Source organism: Choristoneura fumiferana, chromosome 30 (genome assembly GCF_025370935.1).
Source record: "Choristoneura fumiferana chromosome 30, NRCan_CFum_1, whole genome shotgun sequence".
Lineage (NCBI taxonomy): Eukaryota > Metazoa > Arthropoda > Insecta > Lepidoptera > Tortricidae > Choristoneura > Choristoneura fumiferana.
In genome coordinates this window covers 4,703,137-4,727,689 of record NC_133501.1, presented here as the reverse complement: position 1 = coordinate 4,727,689, position 24,553 = coordinate 4,703,137, and the positions used below count along the sequence as shown (strand labels likewise).

Below are 24,553 nucleotides of genomic sequence, written 5' to 3'. Positions count from 1 at the left end.
GTGTTTACCATATTTTAGTATGGGAGATCTCACTCAAGTCAAAATCAAATCCTTACTAATATTATAAATTCAAATGATGCCCGTCTGTTACCTTTCACGTTAACATAGTACAAGAGAACAAGTATGCACACTCCGACCCTTTAGGAGACTTAACTGCCTTCTCCGGCGCGGACGCTCAGGGTTGTCGATGTCTATTTTAGATTAATTACCTACCGGCAAATAATTTTTATATGAAAGTTAACTTAAAATTGTCTAATATCTGTGCCTAGAGAAACAAGATTATTTGCCGCTCTTTTTTTATTATTATACTAAATTTAAAAATATTTATAAATTCGCCGAAGTGGTGATGGCGACTGGTACATACTACTCACATAATACTGTAACTATATTGTTTATAGGTAGGTAGGTATCTATTATTTTTTATGTGTCCTTGCACGAAACTATCACACTACACTTATATACTACTAATTTACAACTATACCTAATACAAAAAATACGTGAGTACGAGTACGCGAACGTAAAAGGTGATAGCGAGCGCAAGACGAGCGAGCTAAAATGACTAAAGAAAACTTAATCCTCCTTAAATTATCAGTGTGTGCGTGCGGCGGGTGATGTACTTTTGTTCGTAGTGAACCTACTTGTTCTCTTTTACTATGGTTTAAAGGCTTATATTATATGCGTGTCGAAGTTCGTGTCGTGCGGTCCCTCTGACACTTATACTATTTAATACGAGAAGCGAGAGGGACGGTACGACACGAACTTCGATTTTCGAACTTCGGAGTAGGCCCTCGGCTCATAGAGGAAGTTCGAAAAAAAAAAAGAATATAGAACCTTAAAAAGGTGTTTAAATGAAACAATATGTAAGATTACACGTTTTATTGTTCTACGTAGTTAAATCGTACAATACTTGTAGAAAATTGGTAAAAACTGCAAAATTCCTTACAAAATGCGTTCGGATACTTTTAATACTAGTAACATTTAATTATTGATTTGTCATTTCATTAGAACGTCGTGTAAAAAAAGAAAGGTGTCTTTTCACTAGTGTTTATTTTGATTTTTATGTTGGATACTTTCTATTGTTATTTAGATTAATATCGTGTCTTTATCTATCACTTGTTGGCCTTTTGCGGAATTTTTCATATAGGAAAGTTTCGGAAACTGATCACAATTTTGTATGGGGATTGAAACTTTCCGTTCCTTAAATTAAAATTTCTTATATCTTGTGAAAAATTTCTGGAATTTCCGAAAACTTTTCCAACTTTTTTGAAACTTTCCACAAGTTGCACATCTGTAGCCACAGACAAAATACAATTATTCTTATAACATATTTTTAAGTTATACATACCAGTTAATTCATTAATCACCATTGTTCATACAAATTCAAGTCAAGGCTGAAAAATCCGTCATAATGCCTCTTTTATAAAACAAGCATGCGGGAAAAGACACTTTTCAATGGGTCTTCGGGAGACAAGTCTACGTCACGACCGAATCATCATTTTAAATCCACCTTCTTATCAATCAAGTTGTTTTGTTGGGGGCACGTTCTGAGGCATTTGCCCAGCAGTGGGACGCATATAGACTGGGATGGATGGCACGTTATTATTAATTTATTACATCTTATATCTTCATCGGACTTCTAAGACATTGGAAGCGAGTTAAAAGTGCAATTGCAATATTTCAAGCAAATTAGTATTTGTTCGTTGTTTTATATTTGTACTGAAGAAATAATGAGCTACAAATAAAAGCTTGGAGCTACGGTCGGAAATCTTTTTAATTACGTTCTATAAGCTTTACAACAACAATATATTTTACAACTTGTACCATACCGGGTGTGGCCTGTAATATGAGCAAATAATAAAAACATAGACCATACTCGTCAAAATGAACAACATTAGTTCAGCGACTTTTAAAAATAATTAGTTTTTTAATTTTTATTACACTTTTAAGTTTATTCAAAGAAGCAATGTAACGCAAAATGGTTGATATTAGTAGCGTGACAGGCGACGTCAGTTGTGTTCTAGGATGACGTTACATTGATTGCTGTATTTAATTTGTATGAAAAAAGGCAACTCTAAAGACTCCATTATTTTTAAAATTCGCTGAACTAATCTTGTTTAGTTTGACGAGTACGATCTATGTTTTAATTATTTTCTCGTATTACAGGCCACACCCGTTATATTTATGCAAATAAATGGTGACATTTAAAATATATCTTGCCCAAACTAAATATAGGCCCACTTCTTGTTGAAATGATGATGATAAAGTAAGAATTTCCAAGTCGTTTGCGGCTACAGTGACTTGAGTCTGCGAATTGCCAAAGCATTTATGGACTGCAATGTTTAGTTAGCCCTTACATGTCTGACGTAGCCGATTTTCGCAAAGAACGTCTTTTTGCAAGCAGCGCAGGCCAGAGTACCATTGACATAATTATTTACTTTCCTGAACGCACGACGTGACGTAATCTACTGTCTCCCACGTGACCGTTTGCATAGAGAAGAAAATTGGTATAACTATAGAAATGATCTAATCCACTGTTTTGACAGTGAAGTAGCTACAGTATCAAATACGTACCTTAGGTTAGGTACAGTAAAATAAAATATAAATTATATTTATAGTCAAAATTTGCATACATCGTTTTGCAGACAGAATGAGAAATGCACTATGTTAATACTCTATGAGCTATAATAATTTATTATTAAGAGTACATAAAATAATCACATAAACATAAGTCGACGTCCGATCTATTAGATTCTAACTGAAATATATAAATATATAATATAATTCGGCTGTAGAAAAATGCGGCAAATAATAATTGGCAAGACATTTTTTAGTAAAACAAGAACCGTAACGAAATAAATATATTTAAATAATGATAAACCAAATTTGATTTTTGGCAAAGGCAAGAGCTTAGTTTTTACAGGCTTTTATTTAGTTTCACCTGTCCCGTTGTCTGTCTGTCTGTCTGTCTGTCTGTAATCAAATCTTGCGAGTTAAATTCGACCAACTTCCAGTAGCCGGATTGACTTGAAATTTGGCATACTTATGTAAATTGCGTGACAATACAATAATCTGGTAGTGACATCCTGGTAGTCCGGTCAGGATCGTCTCCGCAGGACGGAACTCTTCAACGGTTAATGGCATCGACTTGAAATTTGGTATGCAAATGTAGTTTGGGTGACTATACAAGTACGGTCAACAAAAAGTACAGTCAGCTAAAAAGCTTGTATTAAAAATGTTTTTTTTTACCAAAAAGCAAATCTTGTGTTATGGCTACTAGGCAACAGGTAAAAATTCTTAACCTCCTAACGCCCAAAGTCCTTTATAAAGGACTTATTGTAATTTGAACATCAAACTCTATCATAAATGACAAAGTTTGATGTTCATAAATCAAAAATTTGACTTGGGCGTTCGGAGGTTAAATAGATAGATACATACTTAAATACATATTAAACACCTCGAGAATAAACATTCGTATTTTTCATACAAATATTCGTCCCGAGCGGGGATCTAAGCCGGGACCTCAAACTACACGTAGTCAGGGTCTCTAACCACTGCGCTATCCGGCTGTCAATTCATATTAAGGGGCTGTTTCACCATCGATTGATTAGTGTTAACTGACGGTTAAATGTGATGCCGTCTCTATTTGTTTTGTTCCAATCGACGGAGACGGCATCACATTTAACCGTCAGTTAACACTAATCAATGGATGGTGAAACAGCCCCTTAAAATTATAGATCATGATCCTGTTTATAATATAAGGCAAGAGTGAGTTGACTTTTTAAAATTGTAGATCGGACGTGAATAATGTAATATCTAATAATGCTTAATAAAATAAAATTTTGTAAATTTCCGTTCCTCGGTGTGCATGCAATTTAAGAACGTTGTTTATTACAGTTTTTTACAACTCCATAACTATTTTTCAGATGGAAAAAATGTTAAACTTCAATCATATCGGTGGGCAATTTAAACATGCAATACAAGAAATCAAATGTCAGTTTTTTATTAAAAAAAAAACATGCACTCCAACGAACTTCAGTTCAACTAACTCTAAAATAAGGTACATAATCGACGATACAATGTATTGCTATGTGATCGATTTTAAATATACGTACAGTAATAATTACACATCTAAACTTTGATAATAAAAAATTTGAGAGCTGCCCATTAAAAAGTAGTAAAAAAAAATAACATCAATAAGTTCTCAGGCAATTAAGACTTGTAACAAAAATAATCGATCAAAATTATATCGAGTACAGCTCGTTTCCTTAACTTAGTAAAAAAATTAATACTTTTCGCTACATTCCTTAGTCTATTTTATTATTATAATGTCTTCTAGGATTCGTTTTTATTTGCGCTAGAAAGAAGGTGAAAGCGGTTTCAGACTAGCGTTTTATTTGCTCGTTTTAGCTCTTTTTGGATGCGCATGTACCTGCGCGCGTCTGTACGCGCAGTTTTGTTTTCTTCGAGCGTTGAACACGCAGGAATGAGCGCGTACACGCGCGTTCGGTTTGATCTAGCGCGCGTGTAAGCGCGTACGCCAAAAATAACCATATACCCGCAGAAAAAATGCTAGACGGAAACCGCCCTAAACAATCTTGCCTTGATTTTTGGAAAATCATTTACATCATACACCGCGTTATTTTTGATGTCCGTTAACTTTAAATGGACAATCTACAGGTCAAACGAAGTTAATTTCTCTAAGACACTAGTGGCCTAAATTATTGTTTAAAAGATAACCAAGAGTTAAGATAATTATTAGGAGTAAAACAGCGTAAAGGTCCTTAATTTATGATTTTTTTCCAAGTCCATAACTAATCCTTGTTTATTAATTAAAGGTTAAATATTTGGATTGTTTTGATGCCTCTTTTATGTGTCACGTCAAAGTCACTTGTCATGTTTGTTTATTTTATAATTTATTAATTTAACAATTGATGTGAAGCTATTATGTGCAAGAAAAAAGTTTTTTATTTTTGAAAAACAATATCAGGTAGTTCATATCAATGAACTGAATCATCTGCCAAAGTTAACGGATATAAAAAAAATACGGTATATACAAGAAATAATTAAATAACAAAGTGCTTTAGGCATTTATATTGTTATGGTTTCTTAATTGCTTTAAAAACGTTTGGTGAAGATTGTTTACCTTTTCCATACTGCAGAAAATAACGAATTACAGCTTTGCACCGTTAAAAAGGTTCTGTCATCTTTTAATCTTTTCTTTTACCTTTTGACTGTTAATGATGCCAAATTACTAGTTATAGGACATTTATCATAGGGCCACCAAAGTGTTCATATTGTCCGGTTGTTGTCGGTTTTGTTTTGATATATTAATTTTGAAATAATATCAAAAAACTTTTTTAGTTTAATGATGCTTTTTTTCACACTTTTCATGCATATTGCCGTCATTTATTATGCATATTTTCTCTATTTGTAACAAATCTCGATTCGCAGTTTATCACTATCTTTTAAATAACTAACATCTTACTTGTGACATCAAAAATGGTAGCACATATAACAAATTAGAAAATTGTTTAAATAAGAAAAAAGAGTGTTTTTAACGGTGCAAGCACAAGTTATCGAATACAAAACTCTTAAATACTCGTTTTATCATAAATTTGGCTGCCTTATTGTACCGTTTAGACTTCATTCTTCAATCATTGATAGTTTCCTTGTATCTGTTGTTGTCGCCAAAATATAAATGCACTTAAAACTAACGTTGACGAGAAATATATACGCGTAATAAATTCAGTTAAATCACGCAAAATGGTAGAATATTGATCTTTTATATTTTTTTCCAATTATCCTTACATGAAATGTAGGACAAACCGACCCCGAAATATATTTACCCATACATCATCTCAAAGGTCAATCAAATATTACTTAAGCAGAATTTTACTAGTTTTTGACTCCTCCTCATCCTTGTCAGCAAAAGTAAGCAAAGTTCTAACCCCCCCTTATGCCATGCTTACGTACCTATGGTATACAAGCGTATTAATGTACATAGCCATAATTTTGCACAGGCAACACGCCAAAATTCTTCTGGAACAGACGCGTAGGCCTGATGTTGTGCTGACGTAATCACCTACCAGCCCCCCCCCCCCCATGTCATCAAAAATGAGCCAAGCAAAGATCCCCACCCCCCTTTGGGAGTTACGTAATACTCGAATGACTCATATTTTACGCGATTTAAAATCAAACCGCGCATATATTCCTCGTCAATAAGGGTTAAATACTTTGAATACATTCAAATCAACATAATATGAGCGAATAATTTCCATGCTATAAAACAAATCACACTTTTGGAATATAAATATGAGCCTGCCTGAACTGCCTTTAATTTACTACGATGTGATGCCCCCCACGCAGCAACTGAAAAGTACAAATTAAATTGTCATGATCATGAAACAACATTAAAATGCTTCTTTGAGTTTTAATTAAAACGTATTAGCATGCATCCATCGAGCCCTGTTCGGGGAAACAGAGGTTATGTTGGCCCATGAGGGGAATACCCACAAAAACTACGAGTTATTGTTGCATTACCATGAAGTGACGCCGCGGCGTCCACTGGCCGCCTCATGATGGGGCTCCTCACATCGACACATGATTAACTTGACTGAATTTGACACGTAGATTGAAAATAGACTCTGGCCAACGAAAGCTGTCCACGAGAAACCGCGGCAAATTAAAATAAAAAGAGGCTGACAACACTTGCTGTACACTGATTAAACGATGTAGATACTTAGGTATTATTTAAATTAAATTATACTCTGGACTCTTCAAGGTGCATCAAAATTCATGTAGTAACGTGTGAAACTTGATGAAGCTTTGTCAGTGCCCATTAAATTTACGTACAGTCCAGATGCATCAATTTTTGGACCATTTAGGCATTGAATATATCTTCTAACAATTTAATTCAAACATAATCTTATAACATTAGTAGGAGGTTGAATTAAACAAAAAAAAACAATTTATTTATTTCTTATAGTAGAAGTATCAAAATTATCTCAGTCGGCCTAGAATGACAATATGAAAATTTTGACATTCTCAAAAATGATACCAGGGCCCAATTGCATAACAAATTACAAGCAAATAGTATTAGTGAATTTTAATACAAAATCGCTAATACTATTAGCTTGTAATTTATTATGCAATTGGGCCCAGATTAGTTTCGTGAAAAATGCGTGGACAGCTTTCGCTGGCCAGAGTCTAAAACGTCTAAAGCGCCGATCGGCGCATCTGTCTGTATATGACATTCTCAGTCACATGGACCGTTCGACTGGACCGGAAGTGTTGTTGATACTCACTTTAAACGCTCTCGGCGGGCGACTGGAACTCGGCGAGCGCGTGCACGGGGCTGGGCTGTTTCTTCTGGCTGCCGCGGCGCACCTTGGCGCGCACCTCCTCGGGCTTCTCAGGCCGGACGAGCGGCTTCTTTTCCGGCGCCTTCATGCGCCACACCACTATCGGGGACTGGGATGGACAGTTTAGTTATCAGATATAAAATATGCATGGGAGCGGTGCGTCTATTTGCATAATTTTAGCAAGTCATAACGTAATGTTTGTCCGAGTTTTTGTTTGTCATAATTTTTTTACGCCGAAACCGTAATATTTTTGAAATTTTTAAATGGCCATCCTCTAGAAAACTGTAGTTTAGAAGTTGTTTTATAACAATTCTTAACAATTAATTGATTCAGAGAAAAAAAAAATGACAAACCATACACCGCCTATTGCTTATCTTGTAATTTTCTCTCTGTGTATCTGTTTTCTGTATCGCTTACTAGTTCTGGTGTACAATAAAGAGTCTTTGTATTGTATTGTACACTATGTACACTATCACAAACATTACACTCCGAAAACGATTATGCGAGTCGATATGGACCCGCCTGGTAAGATCTCTATGGTGTGGTGACCACGCTGTGGTCTCTCCCTAAGACCATGTTCAAGCACGTCAAAAATGTGACAGAGAAGACAGGTGACGACTTCATTTAATGAGGGTTTGTGACAGGACAATGAGGGCTATCACGTATAAATTCGCCGCTAGAGGCGCTAGTGTGGCGAGAGGTCTCCGAAACGTCAAACGTCACTGTTTTTGGGCGAGCTACGCGGATTTATTTATAATTAGAATAATTTTGTGAATATTTTGCAATACCTAAAATTATTTATGGCAAATATGCGTTACGGGGCAATGAATGTCTGTGTTTTGAGACAGTTTTCTCTTTCGGAATCCTTTGTCCTCCCTTTTTTCCGAACAAAACACTGTCGCATGTTCGAAATTTTTATTGCGTGGTTTTAAGGTATTAAATATGACTTAAATGTATATTTTGTTACCACGCCCGTAATAACAAACTAACCACTATACTTCAGGCAGGACCTTTGTCTACAGTGGCGCCAACTGGTGAGCGCGAAAACGGTAGCCCTCATTGGCGCTAGCATCGTGATAATCCATGCATTAGACACAATAAATAAACATGCATTAAGTATTGCCCAATACACTAAACTACACTAACATCCATCCATTTCAATCCTACTAATATTATAAATACGAAAGTTTGTATGTCTGTGCGTGTGTGTATGTTTGTTACTCCTTTACGTTTTGGCGCAAAACAAAATCAAATATGTAATGAAATTCTAGCGCGACGCTCCTTGAACTTTTTTTTTTGTATCTGTCAAAAAGAATAGGTTTTTCCGAACCGGTGGTAGATTTTTTTTTGACATTCATAAGTGCTTGTTATAGCCTGAATTGAATAAAGATATTTTGACTTTGACTTTGAATAAAGGAAATCAGCCTATGCCTAATTGTATTACAATGTTTTTGTTTCTTGAAATTATTGAGTACTGGTGGCACTTTTTGTTTTTTATACTTTGAATCTATGATGCCCCAAACAAAGAACAGCGTCGGCCTGATCAAATGCAGTTTTTGAGAAGGTGTATCCATTGCCAAGTGCACTTATAGAGACAGTGTACCTTCCAACAGAATGATTCTTTCTAACGAAGTACATTTTTTTGAGAAAGTGAACATTTCATTAAAGTAAACTTTACCCTTCTGTATCTACTATAGTAAAGAACTGAGAGAAATCTAGTATCTATTAAGATTTAGACAAACACACAGTTCTGCTGCTAAACGAAGAGTGACTTTATTGAGACATAAGAAAGCTGTATACAAGTAGTTCATTCGGTCTTCCATTCACCATAGCTAATATCTACTTATTTTGATATCATAAACAACACCCCCACTATATCAAAATATACAAGCATTATCAAAAACTAAACTACTTTGGCACTAGCCCCAACATAAACATAAACCTATAATGTTTAGTTGCACTAAGACTTTTAGTCAGCAGATCCGCAGGCATATCTGCTGTGGGCAAGTACAAAGTCTGAACTAACTTGTCAGCTACACTTTCCCTACAAAAATGGTAACGCACATCTATGTGCTTAGACCGCTTATGAAAGACAGGATTCGCCAGCAACTTCTGAGCACTTTGGTTGTCATTGTACAGAACAACAGCATACATGTGACCAGTTATTTCAAATTGTAAGTTTCTCAAATAAATTGCTTCTTTACAGGCTTCAGAGATACCCATGTACTCAGCCTCAGTACTGGACAATGCAACTGTTTTTTGCTTTTTACTCTCCCATGAGATAGCACCTCCAGACAACATAAAATTAAACCCTGTATAAGACCTCCTGTCTCCTACATTATGTGCCCAGTCAGCATCAACAAAGCCTTCAATTTCTGCTTTTCCATCTTTACTGTATTTCAAACAATAATGCTTTGTCTTTTTCAAATATCTAAGAATCCTCTTAGCATAGCACCAATGTTGCTCATTATATGAGTTATTAAACTGACTCATATAAGACAGAGCATACATTATGTCGGGCCTGGTCAATACTGCCAAATACATAAGGCTGCCTATCAGCTGCTGATAAGGAAATTCGCTTTTGCAATCGCTAGCTTTTTCTAAATTTAATTTCTCCTCCATAGGAGTCTCAGCAACTTTGCTCTCAGTCATATTGAACCTATGCAACAATTGATCAATATAACTTTCCTGATCCAATGTTATTACATTATTCTGTTTATCAATGTTAACATTCATACCTAGGCACTGTTTGACCTGTCCTAGATCTTTTAGCTTGAACTGAGAAGAAAGTTCCTGCTTTATTCGCTTTGTTTCCTGCTCATCATTGGAAAACAAGAAAAAATCATCGACATATAAAGCTATTATAGTCTTCAAACCATTACTACTGTTAACATACAAACAGGGTTCTAGTTTTGACTTGATATATCCACTCTGAACTAAACAATCATCTACCCTCCTGTACCATGCCCTTGAGGATTGCTTTAGGCCATAAATGGCACGCTTCAACTTAAGCACCTTGCCATCAGTATTACCACCAACAAAACCCTCAGGAATCTGCATGTAAATTGTTTCCTCAAGAAAACCGTTCAGGAAAGCAGTTGTTACATCTAAATGTGAGATATCAAACCCTAATCGCACAGCCAATGCAAATAAAAGTCTTAAAGTTGTGTATCTTACCACGGGCGAGAAGGTCTCCTCATAGTCCACACCCAGCTTTTGTGTAAAGCCCTTGGCCACTAACCTTGCTCGGTAACGCACATGGTTTTCACTATCATACTTCTTCTTAAGTACCCATTTGCATTTCACAATGCTAGCCTTATCTGGAACACTGACAAGTTCCCAAGCATCATTTTCTTCAAAGCTTTTCAACTCATCTGTCATTGCTTGCTTCCAGTGCGCTTTCTCTGGTCCTTGTAAAGCTTCTTGCAATGATAGCCCGCTAGCATCATCTATCTTGTCTGCTATGCAAATATTTGTAATGCCATATCTTTCTGGTGGACGTCTTTCTCTCTGTGGTCTTATCTTTATCGGAGTACTTGTGTTTTCTGATGTGTCAGCTGTCTCAAATTCAGTAAATTGGTCTCCTGATGAGTCTACCAGAGTACTGGACTGGTCTTCATAGTCATCCCCCACTGAATCTCGACTTATCTCCAACTCTTCTTTCTGATTTCCATTGGAGTCTGTCTTCTCCTGAACCTCAATAACACAATCAGAGTCATTAGTCTTCTCCATGATTATCACATCTCTGCTGATAAAGATAGATCTGGTTTCCGGGTCAAATAAGCGATATCCTTTGACATTCTCTGGATAACCCAACAAGATACATTGACGAGACTTCTTGTCCCACTTGTGTCTCTTCTCCTTGGCAACATGTACCATCACTGTACTACCGAAGATTCTTAAGTGACTCAGATCTGGCTTGGTGTTGGTCCACACTTCATATGGTGTCTTTCCGTTTAATCCTGCTGCCACAGTTCTGTTCCGCAGGTAGACCGCAGTGTTCGCAGCCTCTGCCCAGAATTCCAAGCTTAAACCACCATCATACAGCAAGCATCGTGCCTTCTCAACCACTGATCTGTTCAACCTTTCGCATAAGCCGTTCTGTTCAGGACTGTAATTATTACTCCTCTGATGAATGATTCCACTCTCTTTCAGATAATCATCAAACTGGTTATTACAGAACTCCCGGCCATTGTCACTTCTTAAGATCTTAATCTTCTTGCCAAGCTGGTTTTCAACTTTTGCTTTGAATTCCTTGAAACACTTCAGAGCTTCACTCTTATTCTTAATGAAAAATATAAATGCCATACGAAAATCATCGACAAACAACAGGTAGTATCTTGATCCCCCGATGGATTCAACTTCCATGGGTCCACAAATGTCAGTGTGCACTATATTCAGCAGTGTATCACTTCTGTTGCCTTCATTGGGAAAAGGCAAGCGACATTGTTTCCTTCACAACATACCTTGCATGATGCCTTGCTTATATGGTCCACCTTTCCTTGTAGGTTAAATCCTTCCACTGCATTCTGCATTTTGTTCATATAAGCACTATTTACATGCCCCAGGCGGCGATGCCAGGTGTCAGCAGACGCGGCCATGGCAACAGTCGTATTTTCTGGCATGTTCAACTTGTAAACTCCATTCATCAATGAAGCTGTTGCAACAAGATCTCCCTTCTTGTTAAAAATCTTACAACTTTCATCATTGAACTCCACTTTGTTGCCCTTGTTAATCAACTGACTTACTGATAACAAGTTTGTGGTTATATTCGGAACACACAATACGTCTTGAACAACGATGTCGTATTCGCTGTTGCTTCCTATTGTAGCAATCTGCACATCACCACTGCACAACACAGGAACGCTTTCCTTGTTTGCGACAACAATCTCCCGAATGGCCGGCTCATATGAACCATTTTTAATCCAACTTTCGTTAGCTGTCAGGTGAGCACTAGCTCCAGAATCGACATACCAGTCGTTTTTCTTAAAATTGCCACTCAAAAACACAGCACTGAATGCATTTGACGGTTTTCGCGTACTTTTCTTTAACGCCGAAGAACTATTTTCAACATTAGGACACTGATTGCGGTAATGCCCGGCTTGTTTACATCGAAAACATTTGACATTTTTCGAATTTGACATTGACGAATTGCCGCCATCATGCTTTTCGCCATAGACTTTCATTTTGTTCTTCTTATGTTGGTAATGCGAACTGGCAAATGCGCTTTCAATTTCATTCGTTCCGTTCTCGTTCAAATTCAAATTTGAATTTTTTTCTTCCATGTCAAGAAGTTTTGTTTTAATGGAGTCCGCCGAAATAGAAATCCCTGAATGCTCGATCGCCATGATCATAGGGGAATATTTCTCTGGCAATCCCGCTAATAAAAGCGAGCCAATCCATTCATCACTGATGTTAAAACCCGTTCTGCTCAATTTCTGGCCATTTTCTACAACTTGAGTCACGTATGCCGTCATAGAACTGCAATTTTCGAGTCGTATCGAAATAAGATTTCGTAGTAGCGTAATCTTTCTTGCATAGCCGGAATCATCAAATAAATTTTTGAGTCTGTTCCATAATTGAGTCGTAGTTTTCACATCTTTGACATGAACAAATAAAGACGAATCGATAGTTAAAATCAACTTCGCTCTGGTTTTTTGATCTGCCGCAATTTCCTCTTTGTTAGGCTCTTCATCAATGAATTTTTGCACACCCTCCAATACTAGGAAATTCTCTGCTGCGAAAACCCATTCGCTATAGTTGGCACGGCCCAATAACTTCGGCACGTTCGCAACATAATTAGCCGACATCTTCGTTATTCTGTCACAGATTACACACGAAAAACACAATTTTCGAACTAGTAATCTAATTCTTGACTAGCACTGAAATTACTTTACGGAGCATGGGTAGCCCATAACCTGAGAGAAATCTAGTATCTATTAAGATTTAGACAAACACACAGTTCTGCTGCTAAACGAAGAGTGACTTTATTGACACATAAGAAAGCTGTATACAAGTAGTTCATTCGGTCTTCCATTCACCATAGCTAATATCTACTTATTTTTGATATCATAAACAACAAAGACGTGAAAGTTTGTGTAAAGCGAATAAACAAAACAGATAAATAGTAAGCATGCTTTTTCATTCTAAGAGGCACAGTACGGCATTAAATTAAAATATACGTATAACATTAATAATATTAAAAAGTGTATGGCAAGACTTTAGTTCAGATCATTTTCACGATATTTTTTTTATCTTTAACGGACCGCTGAAAGTTTTTTGCGGGTTTCAGATATAGTTAAAGTAGGTAACATAACTAATGGGCGGCCGAGGAACGCAATATGGTGACGAAAGCATAACATGGATAAGACATTCATTACACGTTGTGATATTTAAACATTTGCAGTTTTTGCTATAAGTATATCAGTAAGTACACTGAAGCACAAGATGGATACTACTTCCATAAAATAATAATATTTTGTACATTAAGGCCCTCTTGCAGGAAAAAATAAATCTAGATTTAGTCGTTAAACCTGAGCTTAACGCAAACTCGAGATTTATGTGTTTCCAGCAAGTAGCCATAAGAAAAAGTACTGGCCACTTGTAAATTGTAACCTCTTGAGATTAAAAGCGTTTATATCTACTCTGCTTGTAAATTACATTGACGTTTTCATTAGTGACTTTATATAAGTGCGTTTCCTTCAATACGTTGTTACATTATTTCTTTCTTTAATAAATTGTACTCATATCCATATTACGTATATCGTTCATCATTATTTTGACATAATTCCACCAATCGGCCGCACAGTAAAATAACTAACGTCTTGCTGCGATTTGTTCCATTTTATTTAAACCGAAGCCGTCTACAACTTACATAGTTCTGTTCCGGGATGGCATAACATATTATGTTCGTAAGCGTAGGTAAAATATATTTATATATGTGTAAAAGGTTTAAAGAGTAGAAACTGCAGTTCCAAATTAATAGGCTAGTTGTAACTTAATGATTTTTGGTGGGTTTACATTTGGTTGGTTTAATTCTCGGTTCAAACAGGGAATTATTCATAAAAATTAGGGTTACATTTTTTGTTTTGTATCGTTAAAGAGGAACCAACGTTTTCTACTCTTAACACCTTTTCGCCGCCACGTCAAATACAAAAGACATCACCCATACGCCAGGCTTCCATATTGCAATGCCTTGAATTTAACCTAAACACAATTGACCGAAGATTGCTTTTGCATTGGATAATGGACGTATATATGAGTCGTTGGCGTCGAAAAGGTTAAGTATTTATTAGATTACTTATTAAATTAGTTAAACTACATATTAATTAGCGGGTAGATTTTGTTGGCATCCAGGGCGTATCTCAATTATTTAAGCGTTTTCAGCCGTAAGCTTTCATATTTTAAATTACCATACACAAGCTGCTTCATTCAATACCTAGAGCTTTAATGTCGCTATGCATTGGGTAAAGCCAGATTTAAGACAACCAACGGTGTCTGTTTATTTTGGTAGGATACTATTTTATTTTCCCAACTCTCAATTTTCTCCAAAACAAAAAAAAAACTCACACTGAGTTTTGTGAGTTTGAGTTTGTACTGGCCACTTGTAAATTGTAACCTCTTGAGTTTAAAAGCGTTTTATATCTACTCTGCTTGTAAATGACATTGACGATTTCATTAGTGACTTTATATAAGTGCGTTTCCTCAATACGTTGTTACATTATTTCTTTCTTTAATAAATTGTACTCATATCCATATTACGTATATCGTTCATCATTATTTTGACATAATTCCACCAATCGGCCGCACAGTAAAATAACTAACGTCTTGCTGCGATTTGTTCCATTTTATTTAAACCGAAGCCGTCTACAACTTACATAGTTCTGTTCCGGGATGGCATAACATATTATGTTCGTAAGCGTAGGTAAAATATATTTATATATGTGTAAAAGGTTTAAAGAGTAGAAACTGCAGTTCCAAATTAATAGGCTAGTTGTAACTTAATGATTTTGGTGGGTTTACATTTGGTTGGTTTAATTCTCGGTTCAAACAGGGAATTATTCATAAAAATTAGGGTTACATTTTTTGTTTTGTATCGTTAAAGAGGAACCAACGTTTTCTACTCTTAACACCTTTTCGCCGCCACGTCAAATACAAAAGACATCACCCATACGCCAGGCTTCCATATTGCAATGCCTTGAATTTAACCTAAACACAATTGACCGAGGGTTGCTTTTGCATTGGATAATGGACGTATATATGAGTCGTTGGCATCGAAAAGGTTAAGTATTTATTAGATACTTATTAAATTAGTTAAACTACATATTAATTAGCGGGTAGATTTTGTTGGCATCCAGGGCGTATCTCAAATTATTTAAGCGTTTTCAGCCGTAAGCTTTCATATTTTAAATTACCATACACAAGCTGCTTTCATTCAATACCTAGAGCTTTAATGTCACTATGCATTGGGTAAAGCCAGATTTAAGACAACCAACGGTGTCCGTTTATTTTGGTAGGATACTATTTTATTTTCCCAACTCTCAATTTTCTCCAAAACAAAAAAAAAACTCAGTGTATTGGGGCCGGTCTATGTTATTCTGTCCCGTGACCCAAGAGACATCAGTGATACACTATGTTAGAAAAATGTTTGCAATGTAGCTTGCTATTAGCTTGCTTAGGAGATTGACTGATGAGCCATGATGGAATTGCCTTAAAACCAATATCGAAAATACAAATTGAAATATAGATGCACAGAAAAACCAGAAAAATAAGACCAGCGCTGGGAGTCGAAGCCAGGTCCTCGGCATTCCGTGCCGCGTACCTGGCTTCATTTTTCTGGTTTTTCTGTGCATCTATATTTCAGTTTGTATTTTCGATATTGATTTTACGGGATGACCATAAAAGTAACAAAAATTTGGAATTGAAATAAAAAATACAAAAAGATTCCAAAAACCAATCTTAATTGCCCTAAAACTGTCGCAACTCCTGATCAACTGATCAAATACATTAAACGTTAGGACGTTTAGTGTATTTGCACCCCATAAAATCATACTTTTAATAAGTAACTTAGGGGACATTACCATGGCAACCAGCTATACTGAAAAGTCGATTGACCCAATTTCTAAAACACAGTAAGTTAGGTTAGATTTGCCTTATAAAAGTTAGAAAAAAAATGGTTCTAGCAGAAACGACAGAGAATCATTTTTTTATGTATGATAAATACCCCTATCCCACACGAAATTAAACTAGCGAATCTCACGAAGTATCAAGACATAGAAGATTTTTTTTTACCCATGAAACGACCCAATTCCAAGACAGCTATAATCTAAATATTTTTTGTGATTTTTTTTTTTTTGTTATCTCTTAACCCCTTTTTCTTCGGTCGGGTAATCAAACTTACAGCGATGGTGCCCTGGCGGGTGTACTTGGTGGAGGCGACATACGAAGCCTTCACGGTCAGGACCACGGCATTCATAAGGTTCTTGGCCGCTTGGATGAGAGAAGTGGCACTGTCCAACTGGAAAAAGAAAGTATAAATAAACTTAAATTTAGAACACGCATAACCTGGTAAATCTGTATGCTCCTTCGTCAGACATGATTCTTCATGACAAAGATAGATAAATTCAACATACAAATGAACATTTCTCACACCTGTGACACGTGATGACGTGACACTAACGCCACTTTGATGTGATGACTTTGACATGTTTACTTCGCAACGCCATTATATACTTAGTAATTTATTCAAGTTTATATTGAAAATACTCGATAATCCGAATTTTCCGCCCACAAGTTGTTGACTCGGATTGACTAATTTTTTACGCTCTTCAATTTGATGTGCATTTCGTTCGAGTCTACCGTACCCCTTGACGAAATTATTAATATAGATAGATGCTTATTAGATGACAGATGACCAAATTATAGAAGGGGCTTATAACAGTTATAACTAACACAAAAATGCATGTTAAACTTACGGTTTAAAGAGTGACTCAGGGAAACGTCTATAGCAACGAGTGACGAGAAAAAGTTGATCGACCCTTGTACAACATGTTGTTTTTAGTGGTGTTATTCTATCACGTGACCCAGGAGACATCAGTGATACACTTGCTTAGAAAAATATTTGTAATGTATACTACTAGCATGCTTATGAGATGAGCATGATGGGATTGCCTTAAAACTGTCACAGCTCCTAACTTTTAGTGGATTTGTACCCCACAAAACCATACTTCTAAGAAGTGACCCAGGGGACGTTACCATGGCAACCGGCTACACTGAAAAGTTGATTGACCCACACACCAGCGCCCATCGTGTTGTACGTATAGGGGACGTGTAAGCTCACCCCGCTGACGATGAGCTCCCCGGATATGTTCTGCACGTCGGCCTTCACTTTGCTGGTGATCTGTATCTGGTGGCAGTAGAGCGCGATGCGTTGCAGGTAGGCGAGGAGGTCCTGCTTCGTGGACGACTCGGGGCACTGTACAAACGGTCATTATATGTTATTTAGGGGCTGTTTCACCATCCATTGATTAGTGTTAACTGACGGTTAAATGTGATGCCGTCTCCGTCTATTCGAACAAAACAAATAGAGACGGCATCACATTTAACCGTCAGTTAACACTAATCAATGGATGGTGAAACAGCCCCTTAGACGACCGAAACCGAATAGCCCTAGAACTTGACTACGAAGCTGGAGGTCCCGGGTCCGATTCTCGGCCGGGGCAGATATTTGTATGAAAATTACGAATGTTTGTTCCTTGGGATCTGTTGACTATTTAGTACCCATAACACAAGATTTACTTACTTTGTTACTAGATCCATTTTGGTGTCAATTGTCCCGTGATATTTATTTATTTATATGTTATGTCGATTGGATCGGATTAGTCCATCATTAAAATTATCAGAAAATATTGAATATAGTATAGTATCTTTTTTATCGAGGGACTAAAATAAGCAATATATACCCGAGGTGGTTAGCCACCCGATTTTAGTCTCGAGGGGAAAACTCTATTTTTCAATTCGATTACGAGAACAAATTAGTCATTAATCGTTTATAATTTACGCTCTACAACAATTTCAAAGTTTTCGCGGTAAGTCTTTTTCTTTTTTTCCAACCAGACAGATAAAATGGTCCTTACACAAACTGGAATAAATAGAAAGGCGCCACTTCTATGCGAAAAAAGCATAGAAACTAAGACGAGGTAGACTGACGTAACATTTTCGTCATAAAGATGGTCCACACAAAATCTTATTCTATGCCAAAAACCAAGTAAGTACTGGCTGTTTGAGTTTATCTAAGTCGCTTTAAATAAAATAAAATAGGTTTACTCCCTAGGGACTAAAGTACTCACTTTACCTGCCACGTTAGGCTTTATTGACCTACTTTTAGAGCATGTGAAGCGAAAAATAGTTTTTCTTTTGGCAATTAAACAAAAAGTTGTCAAAATATATTATAGCCAATTATAATCCGCGTGACGCACCTGTTCTGCGATCTCTCGCGTCAGCTTGTCGAGCTTGGTGCCGGCCTCGGATATCTTCTTGGCGGCATTGATGACGTCCATAGTGGTCTTCAGCGGTCCACGGCCCCTGCACAACAGACAAACATACATAAAGGTGTTTTGTATAATTTGAATTTATAGAAATGAGGAGATACATAGAAGAACTAGGGTCACCGATATAGCCAAGCGAATTAGCTCGTTGAAGCGGCAATGGGGCACGGAGAAAAGATGGCCGTCGGGACTGAACAGTTCTCGAATGTAGACCGCGCGGCAAGCGCAGCGTAGGACGTCCACCAACGAGATGGATGACCTGGTTAAAGCGGGTTCACGGTGGATGCAGGCCGCTACTAACCGAAGCAACTGGAGGTCTATGGGGGAGCACTTAGTCCTTCAGTGGACGTCTTACGGCTGAGATGATGAAGATGATGAGACAATAATCATCTGATAAAGTCGGTCTTCTCGTTGATGGATGAGTAGAAGGTGGAAGATCAGGAAGCGATGGTTTTCCAACAGTAGAAGACCAATCCTCACCCGGTGAAGTCAGTCATCTCCAGCACATGTGCTTGGCGAGCGTGATGATGTCACTGCCGGCGTCGTCCTACTTGCCGACCTCGTTGTCGAAGGTCTAAGCGGTCCGGATAAGGAAAGAGACGAAGACAGCCAGAAGAAGGTCAAGAGAGGCTTTTGCCCAGCTCAGGGAGCGTCATGGTTGAACGTCAGTGATCCCATGGCGCTTCCAGAACGGCAGTGGATATGCACCGATGTGTTTTAGTGCATGCCTCCTAAAGGAGGGAACCTACCCTTGTAATATCAAATGTATTAGACAGTAAAACCTCAGGTCTTTGTCCTACAGTGAGACACTTATCATCTGCTGAAGTCAGTCTTCTCGTCGATGCATGAGTTGAAAGAGGAAGATCAAGAATGGAAGCCATTCCAGTAGAAGTTTGGTCTTCCACTGTTGGAAAGGCCTCCATTCTTTTGAGGATTGGTCCTCACCTGGTGAAGTCAGTCGTCTCCAGCATAATCATGTACATGTGCTTGGCAAGTGTGATGATGTCATTGCCGGCGTCATCATACTTGCCTACCTCTTTATCGAAGGTTTAAGCGGTCCGGATAAGGAAAGAAACGAAGACAGCCAGAAGAAGGTCAAGGGAGGCTTTTGTCAGCTCAAGGAGCGTCACTTTTGAATGTCAGCGATCCCAGCAGCAGACAATTGTTGGTATGTTTTAGTGGATACACCCCTTAAAGGAGGGAACCCCGCACAACTTTCCACTATGTACTCTCCAGGCCTATGCCCAGCAGTATGACACTAATCATCTGCTGAAGTCAGTCTTCTCGTCGATGCATGAGTAGAAAGAGGAAGATCAAGAATGGAAGCCATTCCAGCAGAAGTTTGGTCTTCCACTGTTGGAAAGGCCTCCATTATTTTGAGGATAGGTCGTCACCTGGTGAAGTCAGTCATCTCGAGCATGATCATGCACATGTGTTTGGCGAGGGTGATGATGTCGTTCCCGGCGTCGTCCCACTTGCCGACCTCGTTGTCGAAGGTCATCTTCTCGCGGCGGAACAGCTCCACCTGCTGCAGGATCTTGCGTTTGTCCTCTTCTGTCATCTTGCGCATAGCTTCCTGCAAATAAACACATTATTATTTTCTATCTTACACATTTTGTATACACTAAGAGAGAGGCCCTGTTGGTGCGTTGCGTCGTCACAGGGTTGTGACAAACTTTTATTTAGTTTCACCTGTTCCGTTGTCTGTTTGTCTGTCTGTCTGTCATCAAATGTTGCAAAATTCGACCAACTTCCAGTAGTTGGATTGACTTGAAATATGGTATACTTATGTAAATTGCGTGACAATGCAATAATCTGGTAGCGACATCCTGGTAGTCCGGCCAGGATCGTCTCCGCAGGACGGAACTCTTCAACGGCTAATGGCATCGACTTGAAATTTGGGATCCATATCGGCTCGCATACATATCGAAAGTCCGAATATAATATTTGTCAGAATGATCGTTTGTCATAACTCTTTTTTCGCTGAGTCCAATAATTGTTCAGAATTGTTATAAAACAAACCTAACCTAACCTATGGTTTTCTATAGGATGTCCATTTAAAAATTTCAGAAAAATGTATGGTTTCAGTGGGAAAAAAGTATGACAAACGATGATTCGGACAAAAATTACGGTTTGACTAGCGAAGAGTATGCGAACTTTGACGCTCCCGTTGCGACAACAAGACGCAACGCAACGCAAACGCGCCAATGGGAGCCCTCTCTTACAGGGCATATAAAATATACGAGTACATACCTATTTCATATCTAAGGGCCTAATATTAGAAAGCCTGACCAGAAATATATGACTATTCGCCATGTTGCGGAATTTCATTGGAACTAATTTCTTACACTGGCAATAATTTTAATGATTGTCAGTGTCACTGTGGCGGTTTCTTTGGACAATAACAAAAAATGCCCAAAACGATTTGTAGTCAACAACGGATCATTGTAAATATTGTTTATAATAAACTACTGAAAAAAACGCTTGGGGGAATGAATCTATTCCACTACAAAACCTTTCCAAATTAACATCAGAGCTAACAGGTATCCGTTGTGGACAAGTCACGATGTCATTGTTCCGACTATACTGCAGGGCTACTACGAAACTCGAAACTCGAAGTTCGTGTCGTGCGGTCCCACTGACACTTATACTATTTAATACGAGAGCGAGAGGGACGGTACGATACGAACTTCGATTTTCGAATTCTGTGAACTATTGCCATATAAATAGGAACAACAGCGCCCTCATGACAATAGTCATGGTTGATGACAATAGTCAATTTTGGTTTACCTTTATATGGTACCAACGTTTAATTAATTATGGTTACCAAGACTCTATACACTTAACACGTCCTGCTCAAGCCTCTCGAATCACCCAGTACAGTCTGGGATGGTGATAGTCTCAGTGTTGCCAACTCACCCTGGCGTTGGTGATGCCGCTAATGTCCGGATACTCGTCCACGCCGTGCTCCCCGGTGTGGGCGCTCGCTGCCAACATTAAACCAATAATCAATAAAAATACTATTAGAAAAATCGATAAGCAACATTTGTTAATAGGTACAGTCAAGAGTAATATGCAGGTGCTACAAAAACGCTCCTAAAAGGGAAATAAGTGGTTAAATACTGATTTAAAAAAAAGTTTTATTGTACAGTCAAGGGCATAAGCATATGTACGTTACTCATAAATAGTAGATTGTACAACAAGAGCATAAAACGAGCCATTTTACATAAGACGTTCATATAGCCACCCGGGCCGGTACGGCAAGGGTGGATAGACACGTCGAGGGGAAAATGGGCTTAATGCTCGAGTTTTACACTCTGCTTTTCACTTAAATTGCGAGGAAATGAAAAAGCAACAGTGGAAACAATTGTTCGCTCTCTATGTACCTTATATTTTTCATGCATTATTGTATAATTATATTTTTTTACTTTTATTGATTTATTTGATTGTTTTTAGTTTTATATAACGTCTCAGGTAAAATGGCTCGTTTTATGCTCTCGTTGTACAATCTACTATTTATCTCGCCTAGATCCAGCATAAACACGCACTTTACGAGCATGAGAAGTGAAAAAATGTTTATACACCTTTATGCCACTAACTATAAGGTCACACATGTTAATAACGCTATGGTTGTATATTTATGCCCTCGACTGTACATTGTACAACTAATCGAAGAAATTATTGAAGGAAAATAGAAGTAAGTATAGTTAGTTATAGAAACTTTTTTATCTTTATTTTATTCTTATTCTTTATCGCTGTAGCGGCTACTGTAATGCTGCAAATTTACAATGACAAATAAATAATCTCTATTATTTATAGAAATACAGATTATTTACTTTCAGCTGTGTTGTGTATAACGATTTGTGAGATACGTTCCTGTGACCGACAGACAAACGTTCAGACGTATAATACAGCGCTATAAGAAAAACGTAGAGGTTTTAACTTTAACTTGCATGCATTTTACCACTTGGCTGTACCATAATACATTATCATTTAACACTGATTCAATATATAACATGAAAATTAACATTCAAACACCACACATAAATATGTTAACATTAACAAACATACAAACAAGCACACAGACACAAAAGCTGAGATGTATATTAATCACTACATACAATGACACCCAACAGTTAACAGATGAAAACATAAAACTATTTCACGTAGCCAGTTTAAACATGTAACTGATGGAAGGACAGACAATTAAGAATCTCAACTCTCTATTTCTTTAGAATACTTCAATAAAAAATAGGATTGTAGTTTATATAAAATATTCATCTTATTTTTAGATCAAATCATCCATTATGTGAACTGAATTGAGGACTAATATGGCACAGTACAGATGAGAGTATTTCTCAAAAAGTTGTCCCGTCATGAAATTGACAAGAAATCAGTTTGTCAAGATATTATTAACACTAAGTACGAGCAACAAACTGCATAAAACATCCAAAATTTCTTGACGTCAGGCAAACGTCACGATATCTTGTGAGGAAAAAATCGTAATTTCATAACTACACCGGAACTTTGGATCCAACAACATAGATTATCGGGCTTTTTATCACCTTTACCACAAGGTTTTGTATATATTTAAACACAATATTCATCATCATCATCATCATCAGCCGGAAGACGTCCACTGCTGGACAAAGGCCTCCCCCTTAGAACGCCACAATGAACGACAACTCGCCACTTGCATCCACCGGTTTCCCGCTACTCTCACAACACAAACACACACACAAACACAATATTACTTGTGGACAACTGAAAATGAACAACTTTTTGAGAAATAGTCATGTATCTAGTGAATCGATGAATATGCGAACTGTGATAGACTCTGGTAACTTAGAGACACTGTTAACCGTGTCCATGTGACCACAAAGAGCAGTTGTACTCACATCGGCTCCTGGTCTCCATGGTCATATCCTCGACGGGTTCGAACTCGGTGTCAGTGTCCAGGTCGTCGCTGGTCTACGTACATGCAGATTACCACGTTAGCATGCGGTGAGTGCCCGTGTTACGTTGCGGACAAAAATTGGCATAAGGAGTTTTCATTTAGATCATATGATAATAATGTTGGTTCCTCCTGGATCCTCGCGTACTTTATAAAGGACTAATAAACACTAACAATAACGGCCGAATGTACTTTATAAAGTACAAATTGTTCATTCAATGAAACAATATAATAATAATATCTAAATAACAAAGCAGGTCAGGTTTGGCTCTTAAGCACTAAGTTTGTTAAAAAACGTCAGGACTTAGGAGGATAGAGAAGGAGATTAAAGGTTAGCCTCATCCCGCGGAACACGGAACCATAGTAGGATTATTCCTTATGCCAATTTTTCTGCAGACAACGGTTTTATGAAATCATGGAAAATGTAACATTTATTAGGACCACACACAAAAAATCAGAATTCATGGTATACCGCAGTTAATGTTGTAGTTTACAATTCTAATGCTTAATGAACTAAAAACAATTACTTTACTCACCCGCCCGCAACCTTACGATTGCTACGTCCATACAACAAATGTGTGTTCATGCAGCTTCTCCACCTCTACACTGAAAGAACGCACACAAATCACACAAACCCATCTATCACCACCACACTACACTGACGCGTTTCGAGCTCAATCAGAGTTCATCCC

General features: G+C 37.5%; 1 protein-coding gene across 2 annotated transcripts in view; it reads right to left on the bottom strand.

The window, feature by feature from the left end:
• Window positions 1-861: 861 nt before the first annotated feature.
• alpha-Cat (catenin alpha) overlaps window positions 862-24,553 on the bottom strand; it is a 105,170-nt gene continuing 81,478 nt past the window's right edge. The window contains exons 17-24 of one of the 2 annotated variants that reach the window (XM_074110082.1): window positions 23,806-23,878; window positions 21,827-21,894; window positions 20,302-20,483; window positions 18,839-18,944; window positions 17,701-17,835; window positions 16,762-16,878; window positions 7,305-7,470; window positions 862-6,369 (exon numbers count right to left, since the gene is read on the bottom strand). In XM_074110082.1, coding sequence (XP_073966183.1) covers window positions 7,306-7,470; window positions 16,762-16,878; window positions 17,701-17,835; window positions 18,839-18,944; window positions 20,302-20,483; window positions 21,827-21,894; window positions 23,806-23,878 — 846 coding nt within the window. In that variant the 3' untranslated portion in view covers window positions 862-6,369; window position 7,305. The remainder of the gene's footprint in view (window positions 6,370-7,304; window positions 7,471-16,761; window positions 16,879-17,700; window positions 17,836-18,838; window positions 18,945-20,301; window positions 20,484-21,826; window positions 21,895-23,805; window positions 23,879-24,553) is intronic. The other variant, XM_074110083.1, reaches the window with a different exon arrangement.